Source organism: Trachemys scripta, chromosome 21 (assembly GCF_013100865.1).
Source record: "Trachemys scripta elegans isolate TJP31775 chromosome 21, CAS_Tse_1.0, whole genome shotgun sequence".
In the NCBI taxonomy this organism is placed as follows: Eukaryota; Metazoa; Chordata; order Testudines; family Emydidae; genus Trachemys; species Trachemys scripta.
In genome coordinates, this window is record NC_048318.1 from 2,651,129 (window position 1) to 2,665,689 (window position 14,561).

General features: G+C 42.6%; 1 protein-coding gene across 5 annotated transcripts in view; it reads right to left on the reverse strand.

Moving 5' to 3' along the window:
- CDON (cell adhesion associated, oncogene regulated) overlaps positions 1 to 14,561 on the reverse strand; it is a 93,913-nt gene that overhangs the window by 8,660 nt on the left and 70,692 nt on the right. For 4 of the 5 annotated variants that reach the window (XM_034754487.1, XM_034754492.1, XM_034754488.1 and 1 more), the window contains exons 15-18: positions 12,466 to 12,588; positions 9,879 to 10,106; positions 8,535 to 8,821; positions 5,911 to 5,990 (exon numbers count right to left, since the gene is read on the reverse strand). In XM_034754487.1, coding sequence (XP_034610378.1) covers positions 5,911 to 5,990; positions 8,535 to 8,821; positions 9,879 to 10,106; positions 12,466 to 12,588 — 718 coding nt within the window. Of the gene's footprint in view, positions 1 to 4,577; positions 4,601 to 5,910; positions 5,991 to 8,534; positions 8,822 to 9,878; positions 10,107 to 12,465; positions 12,589 to 14,561 lie in introns of those variants that run through there. The other variant, XM_034754490.1, reaches the window with a different exon arrangement.

The window sequence follows — 14,561 nt, forward strand, 5'->3', positions numbered from 1 at the left end:
TTAGTGTAGACAGAAATGCAGGTGTTTTCACCACTATCAATTGCTGAAAATACTGGTATACTTGTTTAGCTAATACAGATGTACCACAAGCAGCACACTTTGGCACTGGTCAAAAAAGCAAGCAGAAACTGAACAGCCATTTGGTTAAGTACACAGAAACCCACTCAATAAAGAAGCGTGCACCAGGTTTTTTAGTGCAGGAAAAAAGCAAATTGACTATAATCCTTACTATAGCATGAAGAATTATGCTTATCTACCGGTGAACAGTGCAGAACAGAGGTCAAGTCTGATCCAAGACACAAATTTCAAATCTCACTTTTAGTGCGGCTAAGAACCATTCCATATTAGCTGCTTGCCGTTAAATATGCTAAATTAATGGCTTTCGACCTGTGAGGGTCCACAGATGGTCTAAGATTTCCAAAGGGGTCCACACCTCCATTTGAAATTTTTTAGGGGTCTGCAAATGAAAAACCACTGTGCTAAATAATGAAAAACATTCATTTATATTTGGTTTGAATTTAAATGCAGAATTTAAACTCTCAAGATACAGGGATGCAAATATCGTTTAAAAAATATCAGTTAGTCATTTAATATTTCACATCCCTAGTTGATATCCCATCAGCACCCCCTCCTGCGCACTGTCATGGCGACGGGAGATGGGGGGCGGGAAGGGAGGGAGAGACCATCACGTGATCCGGGAGGATTATAGCAGCAGGGAGAACCGGTCATGTGACCGGGAGATGTCATGGTGACATCAGTCTTCCCCCATCACCTGATCTGGTCTTCCTCGGTGTGTTGTGGGACTTTGACTAGTTCCAGTCACGTGCCCCTTGCTGCCCAGCTCCCTTGCCACCCCACAGGCCAGGAGGCAGTGAGACCTTCCAAGTTGTGGCATAAGCAGCGGCCAGACTTAGTGCACAGCGCCACCTGCCCCCTCAGCTGCTCCCCAGGCAGGAGGAGCATGTGCCTCGCCTGGGTCCCTGTGCTGGCTCCTGGCAGGGAGCAAGGCACCCAGCCCTGGAAGCCGGCCTTGATAGCACGCACTGTGCTTTCAGGCTGACCGTCCCCAGTCTCTGCTGTTCTGGGCTCCCGAGCCATCGCCGTGCAAGGAGAGCTCAGCTTGTCCGGCCCTTGGCACTGCTGCTGAGTGCGGAGCAGGATGCGGATAGGGAAGAGGTGGATTTGTTAATGCACATGGTGTGCTTGGATGTGGGGGCGGGGGCAATCTGTTTTAAATGTTAACTGCAATATATTAACTGCTAGGTATTGGTCTTACCGTTAACCCTTTAATATTTACATCCCTACTAAGATTATCAGTAATATCAGCCAACGTTTGTGGTCAAATTCCAGGATCAGCAGCATTCAAGTGATTCATGCAATGAGGCCAGGTACAGCCCAATAGCAATTCAACAGGTAGATTAGGCATTAAAGGTTGATGTCACCCTTAACCCACATGAATCCCTTTTAAACAAAGTTTTTATATAGGAAATTTCCTGTGTTTTTAGTACGGCTAGTGCTGGAGCGTCTCGGGGGTGCAAGGAAGGCAGCAGGGATGCACCCAACATCCCCTATGGCATGTGGGGATCGAGGGAGCAGGGATGTTTGGAGAAGGAGAGGCAGCAGGAGCTATCAGCCCTGCCTAAAAGTCCAGAAGAAAAATGCCTGTATTGATGGGGCAGGGCAGATCCCACGAAGTGTTAACTGCTCAGCCAGGCCAGTCACGGCTTCTCAGCTTGAGAACCCTTTGTCAAACTGAAGAGCTTCAACAGACGCTAGAGAGTCATAAGCTCCAATCTCTGGAACTTCTCACCCCAAGAAACCTCCTCCTCTACTCCCTGATTGAGACAAGGTCGATGGCAAAAACTCTCTAATCAAGGGCCGTTCTCTTTCCTGAGGACAGCCCGGGGCTTTGAGACAGATATGGCAATTTCCTGCAATATCCTTGAAAAAAATCTTATTGAATTAAGTTTAAGTATCTGTGGAGTCCACAGTATGAAATGCAAACAATACAGAACTGCTATTAGCAATTATCCCCAATAGCCAGAGATGGGACACTAGATGGGGTAATTACAGAGAATTCTTTCCCAGGTGTCTGGAGGGAGGGAGTGTGTGTGTGTGTGTGGGGGGGGGGGGGTGGTTCGTCTCGCCCCCATGTTCTGGGTCTAACTGATCACCATATTTGGGGTTGGAAGGAATTTCCCCCCAAGTAACACTGGCAAAGACCCTGAAGGTTTTGGCCTCCTTTGCAGCGTGGGGCACAGGTCACTTGCTGGTTTGAACTAGAGTAAATGGTGGATTCTTTGTAATGTGTAAGTCTTTAAATCAAGATTTGAGGATGTCAGTATCTGAGCAAGAAGTGATGGGTCTATTACAGGAGTGGGTGGGTGAGGTTCTGTGGCCTACGATGCGCAGGAGGTCAGACTAGATGATCATGATGGTCCCTTCTGGCCTTAAAGTCTATGAGTCTACACAATATTGTGGGCTAGGACTTTATGTAATGCCTCTCAGGGGGGAAAAGGATGTGAACCCAGGAAGTGTTATGGCAATCATGCTGTTTGTAAGCTTTTGCATTTAAAGCACAGACTCTGGTCTGTTTAGGCAGTCTGGCTTGCTGTGGATATCAGTGTAGGCAGAGATCTGTGCAGACTGAAAAAAAACTTCAGTCAGGAGGGAGAGACACATAGGTCTCTACCCAAGAGAGGTGACTGTTGAGGAGCTGGGAGACTAGAGGGGGAGCCCTTCAGGGACCATGGAGAGGGAATACAAGTGCAGTTGCCCTGACCTGTGACGGGCTTCAATCCCATTGGAACAAGAACCAAGAGGTGACCACCTTTACTAGGGAGCAGCCTCACTATTCACATGGCAAGTACAGCTCTCAATTGCATTGCAGCTGAACTAGTCTTGGAGAGGGAAGACAGAATCCCATCAAAATACACCTTAGCTTAGCAGTAAGTGCGTTGAGCTGGGAATCAAGAAAAGACTAGTTTAAATCTCATCTCTTCCACTCCCTGTTGCTTATACGCCTGTGCACTTCACAGCCCTTAATACTGAGGAGGCTAGTATTAGCCACCCCATTTTACAAATAAAGGAACAGAAGTTGCACAAAAGCACTTGTAGCAGAGCTAGGAACAGAACTGAGATCTCTTATATGGCAGACCCCATCTCAGCCACCCTGCTGCTCAGAAACAACCTGCCCAATCTGATGTATTTGATGATGCTGTCTGTAACTACGAGACCATTCTTCCATCCCAGAGCCAGGAATATAATTCCTAACGTCTAATCATTAGAAATGAGGCAATCCCAATTCCCAACATTTTACTGCTGTCTAGCAAATAGTTGCGTCACCCGCTGGCCAAATGAAAGTCACTTTCCTCTCTAGCAGAAGGTCCATACAGAGGATAACAGTTAGTCATGTATCAGCTGGAGATCTGAAGGCTAGGGTCCAAATGTTGCTGATAACATGTGAGGTGAACCTTTGTTACACATGACAGAATTCCTAATTTTCCAGTTTTCTTTTTTAAAAAAATGTGAAAAGAATTCTCACAGTGAGCGACAATGTGCTCAAAAGCAAGGGGAAAAAAAAGTCAATTAAAGTGTAATGCACAAAAATATGTTCCTCACTAAGGCCACGTGTCACACATCAATGGCTTGTGTCACACCCAGGCAGGTTTGAAAGGTGAGACGTTTGATAGCTTTAGGGTATGTCTGCACTGCAGTTGGGAGGTGCAATTCTCAGCTCAGCCAGACTTACACATACTAGATCTCTTGAGCCAGCAAGCTAAAAATAGTAGGGTGGCAGCGATGTGGACTAGCCACCTGAATACGTACCTAGGATCTTGAATGGGGCTGTATTCAGGTGGCTAATCTGAGCTGCCACCTGGGCCTCCACAGCCACACTTATGTTTTTAGCACTGTAGCTCGGGCAGAGGTGTGTGTGTGTGTGTGTGTGTGTGTGTGTGTGTGTGTGTGTGTGTGTGTGTGTGTGTGNTGTGTGTGTGTGTGTGTGTGTGTGTGTGTGTGTGTGTGTGTGTGTGTACGTACGTACCCTAGCTGGGAATTACACCTCAAAACTGCAGTGCAGATATAGCCTTAGTGAGATGGTAGCATCCTCCCTGAAGAGGATTTATGGCTTCAGTCCAGTTAACAATAGCCAACAATGGCCATCTTTACTAGGGGAATCCCTCCCCACTGAGAGTAGATTAGTATATTTCTTTACTGAGGGCATGAACAACTTCAATCCCATTGTAAGTAATGGGAAACGGGGTCATTTTGAGTAAGGAAAATAGTGACTATACTGGGAATTCTAGGAAAAACAAATCAACTTTGCTTAATTACCACCTGAATTCTTCAAATCTATGTTTGAAGGTAGATGGCAATGAGTTTTAAGAATATGGGGAGTTTGAACAACAACAAGTCAGCCATTTCCTAGCAGAACAGGTCCAAAAAAAGTGAGACACTGAATTCTAAGGTCCCATTTTTAAATTAATTTTAGCAAACTAAATCGAGATTTACTTGAAAATCCTGAAAACAAATAATCTTTACTCACCGATGTGAGGTCAGTTTGGAGAAGAGACATTCTTCACAGAAAAAAGGCTAAAATCTTTGAAAAACGCAACCTAACCTTAATACAGGAGGCACTACTGGACCTCAAATTCTATAAAGGAATCTCCTTTCTCCTGCTGGGACGTGCCCAGAGTGTGAGGCTGGCCAAACCTCTACCAAATGCCTCAAGAGCCTCAAATCTGTAAGACTGAATGCTGTGACCCCCAACGCACTTGCTCTGGTTTTATAAATGGTCTCAGGGGATTTCAGAAGATGGCAGAAAATTCATAATACAGAACAGACAGTAAGAATGTGAATGGTAGCTGACAAACTAACCTTTTTATGCTGAATTTAGAATTGTCTATCGCATGTAACTGAAGGAAAGAGACGTGCATCTGAGACCAAAGGTCAACCCTCCCCATTAACCCCAGACCCAATAAAACCCAGCAAGGGTTAGTTAATGATTTGAGCAACAGCAACTCCAGGGGTCTAATATTGGCTTTATTCAATCCTATCTAGGTTCTTATACTTTGTTCATCAGCTGATCACCTTTGAGACTCATCTGTCAAACACACATTCACACGGACTTCCTCTGTGTCCTTGGCTAAATCACAACCAGAGTTGGCTGAAATTGGAAAGTTTGGGGTTTTCGATTGTTTTCATCCAAATTCAGAACAAAAACAAATTTACTAAAATTTTCTGGCAAACCAGAGACGCCCAAAATGTTCATTTCAGAAACAGTGAAATTCAGTGCTCCTGAGACAAAATGTGAAACTGACACCCGGGTAGCTGTGAAACTGACAAGAACATGAATTTCAATAAGTTGTTCCACTGCAGGGAGCCTGCCAGTCACAGAGACCTGGCTCCAGCCATTTGTCAATTTCACTCATGAAATTGACAATAACCTTCCAGCAAGCTGAGCCCAGCAGTTCTGCCTCCTCACCAACCCTGAAGCTCCGGGAGCCAGAAAGGCACTGCTCGTCCCCCAGAGTTAAAGGTGCCCTGGGACTTTGTCTCTCTGTGCACAAGAAATAGGGAGAGGCGGTGTGCTTGCTGATCTGCTTTTCCACACCCTGGAGCTAAGGGAAGGCGAGGAGGAGGCAGAGAGGCAGGGCACACTGCTGTTTCAATGGAAGTTTAGCTAAATATGTAGCAGGTTCGGTGAAACATTTCACTCAAAGTGACATTTACTGATGAATCTAAGTTGTGTTGGAAAATTTTCGGCAGCTATAGTCACCACCTCTTAGCTTCTGCTTCCCATGTGTAAAACGGGATCATCTGCATTTACACTCATAACAGTGCTACTAGATTGTGGTTTGTAAGTCTCATTGAAGAGGATGCCAAGAATTAGAGGTGTAACTAACTTACCTGTTATTGTTCCGACAGTTCCGGCAATTGATGCACTCCGAGGGGTCGGTCTGAGGCACTGCTGTGTACATTCCACCACCCTGGAGGAAGAAGGGGAAAAAAACCAACCCAAAATCAATTGCAACCCAGGCATACAAGATGTAGTCTAGGATAAATGGGCACAATGTATGTTAACCCCCAGGACCCCTCATTTAATTATGACTCTTAATCACCTTATCAATCTTCAGATCTGTGTTTTGTTATGTGGCATGGGAATACTGAGCTTCTATTATACAAAGTCTAGTTGAGTTTTCTGCCAGCATTTGTGTCAGAGAAAAGTAAATAACTGTAGCTTAGACAAGCATGTAGTAATTTCCCTGGCTTATTTTCAGTCTAATATGTCCAGGTTTAATTTAATAAACACACTGTAAATATGTTTATTTTTAACGCTGATGACAGACATGAAAGCAAATTCCTATTCATTACAGAACTGTGCCCTGTCTGGAGTGACAGGGTGTTAAATATTCAGGGCTGATGTCACAACATAAACCCATCCCACTTTCCTGTAATTACTCCGATTAGATCAGTTTACTTCACTAAACAGACTTTTGAAACATTTTATATTTTTACAGATGGGGTAATTCCTTCGCCAGCAATGACTCTGGGGTGCGAGGGATTTTGTGTTGTTGGTTTTGGCTGAACAGGCCCATTGCAAGTAAGTAAAATGGCCAGATTAACACATACCTCATTGTTAAATACTAGGCGGACACTGATGTGAGTCATTTGAAAATGGTACCGTTGTGTTACAATTCTGCATTTTCTTAAGGGGAGCGAGTTTGGGAAAACTAATTCAACCTCTGAGTTTGAGTTAGGTTGGATAACTGCTTCTTCTCCGGTATTTATTTTCATACGCCTCTGCACCAGGTCTCGTCCTACATTTTGCAGACCTGTGCACTCATAAGTGTGGGACCTGTGGGGCCACTCACAGCATGTCTCTCTCTCCCCCAGGTCTCTTTACTTCATCTTCCCAAACACTGGAGCATTAAGAGGGATGCCAGTAAGAGTGGGGATATAAAAAGTTCCTTTGCTCTGTATTGTGATCATGCAAGTCTCACTTGTTCTGTGCAGGAGTGGAGTCAGCTGCTGACATCCTTGCTCAACAACCTTCCATGGCATTCCAAATGGGGAGATGAAAAGAAAGGCAGGTATTTACAAGGGACAGTCCTCTAGAAACAGTACATCCTGTGGAAATCTCATGGGCCTGCTCCACACAGAACAGCGCAGGGATCTAAAGATCAGCTCCACATACGTGCACCTGGAATACAGAGTCCTATGTGGTAGTACACCATGTACATAAGCTTAGGGCAAGGCTTGCTCTGTGATTTCCACTTCTTACCCTGGAAGGAGGAACCCCAAAAATACCAGCCACAGAGTTCATAAGAAAGCCTGTCCGTAGAGTATCTACGGCCCGTGCAGCCCCCAGATATCTGGAGAAACATCTGTGTGCTTATCTAAACCAAAATACCAAAGTTTTTGAGGGTCCTCATTGTTAATGTTGGTTAGATAGCTTTACAAGGCAAGAAATCTTTAGGCCATGGTTGTTCTTTTAGGCAAAGGAAAAACTGCACCTTTGGTACTTAACCGTGGCGCGAAAAGGAAACCATGTGATGAGATGACTAGTCTACATTCCAACCTGGAGTTATCTGAAGTGGCAACTACTGTGTAAGTGGCAATTTGCTGTTGAATAAAATGAAGTACTTGTGTTCAATTACTAAAGCAAACAATCGTCCCATTTTTTCCCTTTGGAAACAGCATTCATTACATAGACTTTTTGAACTTTTCCTTCAGTTTTCCTGGGCAACATTCACAGTTTTGAGTAGGACCAGTGATAAAAGTGGAGTAAGTTTGAATGTAACCCATCTGTTTCCATAGACAATAATGAAATCATTATCCTCTCTTGGAAATGGGACACGTTTCAGAAAATTAAATATTTTTCCACAGCGCACACAGGCTGGATCACAGATTGAGACCAGTTTTTGTTACTTCAAGAAATTAGTCTCAAAAGTTGCAAATAAAGGACTCAGTAAGGCAGACTTAGTTATTATGTTGTTGTATTTCAAGACCGGGGGGACATTTTCTTTTATGAGACCCCAGCTATGTACACGCTGTGGTAAAATTAATAGCACAGCTTACAAATCACAGATCTGAAACAGGTGTGTGTGTGGGTGGGTGGGGGGGGGGAACAGTCAATTCGTGAAGCTGCAAAACCAGCAACCATCATTAAGTCTATTTGATAGAAAGAGAGAAATACCATATATACAGTACAGTATCTCAATCCAGCATTGCATGAGTCTCAAAACTCTCAGACTAAAAACCGGGGTAAGAGGAGACTCCCCATAATAAATAGAGTTATTGGTGCCTCTAATCCTAATCGTCACAGGAAAGCCCTGAAGATGAAAATATGAGAAACACCAAGCCTAGCTACTTCCACTGGCACAAAGATAGGGTAACTGGTCGTTATTAGCTCCAGCACAACGACTTGAGTATTTCCATAACTGACTTGACTAGCTGGAGCTTCCTTTTACATCTTGAATAAAATTCCAAGGTCAAGATCAGGACCCTTACAACATACAAAGCACTCTTACATTCACTAAATGGTGGGGATGTTCATAATCCATGTGTGTCCTGGATAGAGAGTTGGTGTGTCCCAGGTAAAGGCCAGTCCCTCCATTCAAGCCACCATTCATGATCCCATTAACTCCATTGGGAACCTTGTGATGGAGGTGTGGACAGCCGTTACTGAGACTACCATTGCTGATGAAGTTTCCATGTATGCTGCCGTTGATGCGGCTTGTGCCTGGTAAAGTAGCGTATTCGACCATTTGCCCATTGATATCTGCACCTTGGTAGAGGTAACCAGGAGGGTCATACTCTGCAAAGGGAGACCCACAGGGAAAAAATTAGCAAAATTATGCTAACAAAGTGTTCTAGGTATTCAATGCATGATTAAAGAATATTTTATTTTTCATCATACTTCTAAAACCAAAGTCAGATGAGCATTTCAGACATACAGTGTGACTCATCTACCCCTTTTCAGGGTTTTTATAGTAGCCATAAATTGTAACATCTAAGTGTTTAATATGCAAATGTTTTCCATCTCTACAATAGCTATGTCCACATACTAATCCTCTCGGTCTGGAAAGAATTTGGCAGAAGATGTTGCTCAGTAAAAATAGGATTTTAAAACAGGACCATTTGCATGATCAACAGGCTTTAAAACTCTATGGCAGAAACAATTTAGCTTATTCTGGTCCTGCTCAGTTTCAAAGGAAGTTTTGCATAAATTTGGGTTTGCTGGTGGGGAGCATGGATCATATTTAAACAACCACAGACTGTGCAAATAAAGCTAATTAAAGTACCAGAAACAGAGGGAGCTATTTAAAATGTCATGTAAGACTCCGATTGCTCCGAGTATTTGCTGGGAATAGAAGCTGATAGCTTTTGTACGCTGCTATAAACGAAGTATTCCATAGTACTTCACAGTGCGTTTCTAGTCAGAAACTGGCAGGTTTCTGCTTATTAACAGCTGCTCCACAGCCTGTTGCCAGCACTACAATGAGCCTCAAAAAAGGTGCCACAGGATCTTTCACTTGATCTGGAAAAATTAGAGAGGCAAAAAGAATGTTGGCTTTACACTGCTATCTAGAAAAACACTTACGCACATGCTTAAGTCTAAGCATGGGAGTACTGCCATTGAAGTCAAAGGGACTATTAATCTGCTGAAAGTTAAGCACGTGGCCTTAGTAACAACACAAGTGAAGAGTTTCTATCACTAACCAAATACCAGTTTGATCATAACAGAGGATGCATGGTTCCCATTTGGAGCATTCAATATAAAAGCTATAAATTTATTGTCTAATTTTCATTACCCTCATTTTTTTTTCATATTAAACTAGGGCTGGCAGGAGAGGAAACCAAAAATAACTTACTCTGCATGGCGTTTTGCTGGCGATTCTTCCACAGACACATGGCAATGAAAACTATCAGAATAAGGACCATCACTCCAAGGACACAGCCCACAATCAGATATAGCATGTCGCTGCTCCGAACAGGGCCATTTGATGGGCCAGCATTGCCTCCACCGGCACGATCAGGAGAATTAGGTGGTGTACTCAGATCCTTCACTGGATATTCCGATGCTCCAGGTGTGCGTTTCACTGGTTGAAATACAGGAGACAAACATGGTCTTGTGAACCCAACTTGGAATGAAGTCTGCAGAAATGTTATTCTACACATGTTTATTTATCTGTTATTCAACTATACAGTTATGAAGTGGAAATAGCTACCATTAAATTTAGTATCCCAATGATTTGTAGATAGAAAATTTTCAGCTCAAGATTTTTACATTAGCTGATGAGGTCAACTAACATTGGATGGTAACTATTTGTTTTAGAAAATACCTATTATTATCTACCTACCTATAATCCCATGTATCTACGCCAAGTTACACTTCAACAAGTAATTGAACGTAAGCATTGCTAGAAATTGCACTAGCTTCCAACCTGAAAGAATACAAATCTTTCCACTTCTGAGGTCAGGAAAAAACACAATATGCATTTCTGTCAACTAACCATTGCCAGATGCCCTACTTCTATCTGACGGGAACCCTGCTAACCTTTACTGTTTTCAAAACTGCATTCTTCAGGAAATTAACATCCAGGTAGAAACCTTACAAAATTCAAGACGACGTCAATATGACACCTGCACTAAAGTGAAAGGCACCATTTCAGCAGCTAAGTAAATACATACTGAATTGTAGCCACTCTGTGTTCCCCAAAAACAATGTAAAGAATTAGTTATTGGTAATTCATTTTGCAGGACTAAATTTTTCCATCAGTGAATATTACAACCAAGATTTTAAATGAGGGTTTGTACTGAACATTTTTAATATTGTATTTATAGCATTAGAATTTGTTTTGCTAAAGGTTAGCTCATGCTTAGGGAATCTAATAGAGAACTGTAAGACCAAGTTAGTTTTTGAATGCTAATTACCTCTTTGAACAGAAATGACCAAACAAGCCCTATTCAGTGTCTAGAGTCTCATCAACACTCACCTTGATCTGCTAAAACATGGTCAATACAGACTGCCTGGTCTACATTAGCATTTTAAAATGTGTCTAGCTAACAGGATTTTTAAACATTTTTTTCCTCCTAGTCTGGACAGACCCTGTGTGAACAGGGTAATCACGCCTGCCATCTCGTCACGGCTCTGCTGGGGCAGTGGCAACAGAGGCCCACGCTATGCTGGGATGAAATGAGTGGGGGCTGAATCCTCCTTCCTCTGGGCAGACTCCAGCTTGCCTGAAGGCAGGAACAGGAAGGAATGAGGCCAGCTTGCTCAAAGAGAAGGGACCAAAAGGCTGCTTGTGTGGGTGACCCCTTCCAGAGCCAAGCCAAGAAGGATCAAGGCTAGAGCATGGGGGCAGAGATAATGCTTGCTCCCATTTGGGGTTGTTGCTTAGGGCCCCAGATTGCCTTGATTTGGTCCTGAAAGAGGTCATAAGAACGACCATACTAGGTTAGACCAATGGTCCCTCTCGCCCGGTATCCTGTCTTCCAACAGTGGCCAATGCCAGGTGCCCCAGAGGGAACAAACAGAACAGGTAATCATCAAGTGATCCATCCTCTGTCACCCATTCCCAGCTTCTAGCTAAAAGAGGCTAGGGATACCTCAGAGCATGGTTTTGCAAGCCCTAAAGGAAACGTCAATATGAATGTTTGACAGCAGGTTGTCCCCCTGGTATAGTCTTAAAATCTTGAAGAATTACAGAGCTGTTGATAACTAAGCCAGACCCTGGGTAGGATATGTTCCACCAGATGTAGGTGGTCTGAGAGATTGCAGCTCTCAGCCCTGCCCTGTAAGGTATTAGGTATTGCACTGTAAGTTTGATGTGCACGCTTGTAGACTCCTCTCAGAAGTAGCGCATTTGAAGACTTACTGTACTTTTAGTGTCAGCATATTCCCTCTGCAACGTCACTTGATTTTAAAGATTCATTTGCTTAAGAAACCAAAGTGACTGTGATCGTTAATTTCTTTTGCAAATAATTACTCTGACATTTTCAGAGAACAGTATTCCTATCTTCTTGCCAGAGGCAGGTAGAATTGATGCGAGTGGCAGCCAACTTACTCATCATGAATTAAGAATTTGAACAAGTCCCGAAGAGACAGTGTAGGCAGAAGTATATTATCTCCAGTAACCAACTAAGCCACAGCAAGATGGTGTCTGCCTAAGGAAAGATCACCAACACCGGATGAACTGGGACTGTCAATAGATCCGATAGGTCTAAACATCTTTGCAAACTGTCTTTCCTGGAGACAAATGCATTGGTCTTTATACAGTCAGAAAACCTCAGCAATAGTAAATAAAAACAATCCTCCAAACATAATTATAGGAGATGGCATCAACTTTTTAAAATAAATGAGAGGGTCAGCGAGTAGAGGATCAAAGGGTAATTTTCTCATCAGGCTTTACATTAGACATTACCTCTCAGATAAACAAAAGTGCCTCCACTCACCTTTCGTCTCGCACATCATTACGTTGCTGTACTCACTTTCACCTCCCTCGTTATAGCACTGCATTTTAATATCGTAAGATGTTTCTGGCTGCAGGTGGCTTATCAAGTGCCACTGCTTTGTGCCTAGAAAGAAAAATGAAACGAGATTTGTTTTCTTGTTTGCTATGAGACACTTGTGAGAGTGTGTGGGAGAGAAAATGTCTGAGTCATGGAAGAAAATATAGCTTCATGCCCTTTTCACTGGGCAGAAGTATAATGCTGGGTTGTCACAGCTTTGCTTGGTGAGCACAGAAAGCATTATCTTTAAAATATTACATCTTGTACTTTTAAACAGAGCTGGTGGAACCTCTTCAGGCAATGTTTTTCTGTCGGAAATATCAGAATTCTTCGGTTCTGTTCTGAATGAAATCAATTTAAAAATCATGGAATTTCCTAGGAAACGGAACTTCTGGTTGACACACACAATTCGAATTTTAAAGACAAACTAAACTTGATTTCTTACACTTGGAATTACTCTTTCCATCCTGAAAGATTCTTAAGCACTTTACAAGCTACCATACATATGCACAGGAATCTCTTCATCCATCATTCACATGCACGCCTCTAGGGTGGAATGTGCCAGCTGTTTAACAACATACAATGTTCATGGCAAGTAGTGAGGCAGATTACTGTATCAAACTGAAACAGTAGAAGTTTAGGGAGACAATGTAATTATTCTCACATTAGAATTTGGCCAGAGTACTGTGATATATCCTGACTCTTTCAAGAGTACCATGGGATCTTCAGTGACTATAAATGCGAGGTCCCGGTTAAAATTCAAGTCACCCAATATTTTCACAGGAAGGATTCAGCTGAAGTTGATGTTATGACCTCGCCTATCTCAGTTAGCAGAAGCCACAAATAATTTAACTTGTACTTTATGAAACATACTAGGGAACCCTTTCAGATAACAGGCCTGTCTTTCTCACTCTCCCAGCCTCTTGTGGCATGGACTCCAATCCAAGCAAGCTTTTCTAATAGAATGATTTTGTTAACTCTGGCCGCTAGCCAACCTTTCATTTAGACACCCTCCTGAAGTACAGAGCACTTCAGTATAAATCACTCTCCGTTTTTACTTTCACAGACTTGTGACAAATTTTAATAAACAGGGACCCTTTTTTGAGAGTTTAATTAACTGTTTGAGCACTTCTAATCCCTCTTGGAAAATACCACCTTGAACTGTTTCCACTGTTTCTAAGAAACTGTCATACCACCTACTGATTTAAGTATTAATTAAAAAAATAAAGCCCACTTGGCTGGAAGGGCTGTGCCATCAAGATTCCATTCTAACGCAACAGAATTAAAGCTGCAATACAATTCCCACTGCAGTGTCACTAAAAATACCCTAAAAAGGAGGGTGTTTTTCACTCTACGACATGAGGAAGGCTCTTTTAAACTGCTTTCTTTCAGGGCTCCAAGTGGGGAACTACTATGGAACACAGCTCTCAGTCCACACACACTCAAATGAATAGATGCCCCAAATAATAACTTATTTAAATATTGGTTGATGCTGGAATTGGCTTATTCCTAAAGCACATTTTTTTCCCAAGGCTTTTTACTTCTGTCTCCTCTTTCCCTCCACCCCCAAACATTCCTTTCAGTAATTACTATACCAGGTTTTAGGTTTCTGCTTCAAACCATTAGAGGAACTGGAATCAATACAAGCACTTTAACTGTGCTCTCCCTGCACCATTAGGAAGGGAAAACATTTAAACAACTGACATCAGACTACATTTAGGGTTAAAATTCAATCTCCAAGATTGAAGCAATAGGGAAAAATTCAGCCCATCTAAGCAGGAAAGGGCAGGTTTAATTTTGCTTTTGCTGAAAGGTACAACTACTGGAGAGCCATATGATGCAAACACACAAACATTTTTATAAAATTGCTTGTGGCAACTTTTATAGAGGAAAAACCTTCTGTAAGCTTTTGACTCTTGTCTCAGAAGACAAGACTTAGCAGGAAATGTTATGACGCTTAAGGCAACTCGTTAACTAACACAACCATCACAACAGCTTTTCCACTAGTAAAAGAGTCTTTGTAAGATAAAATCTTCTGT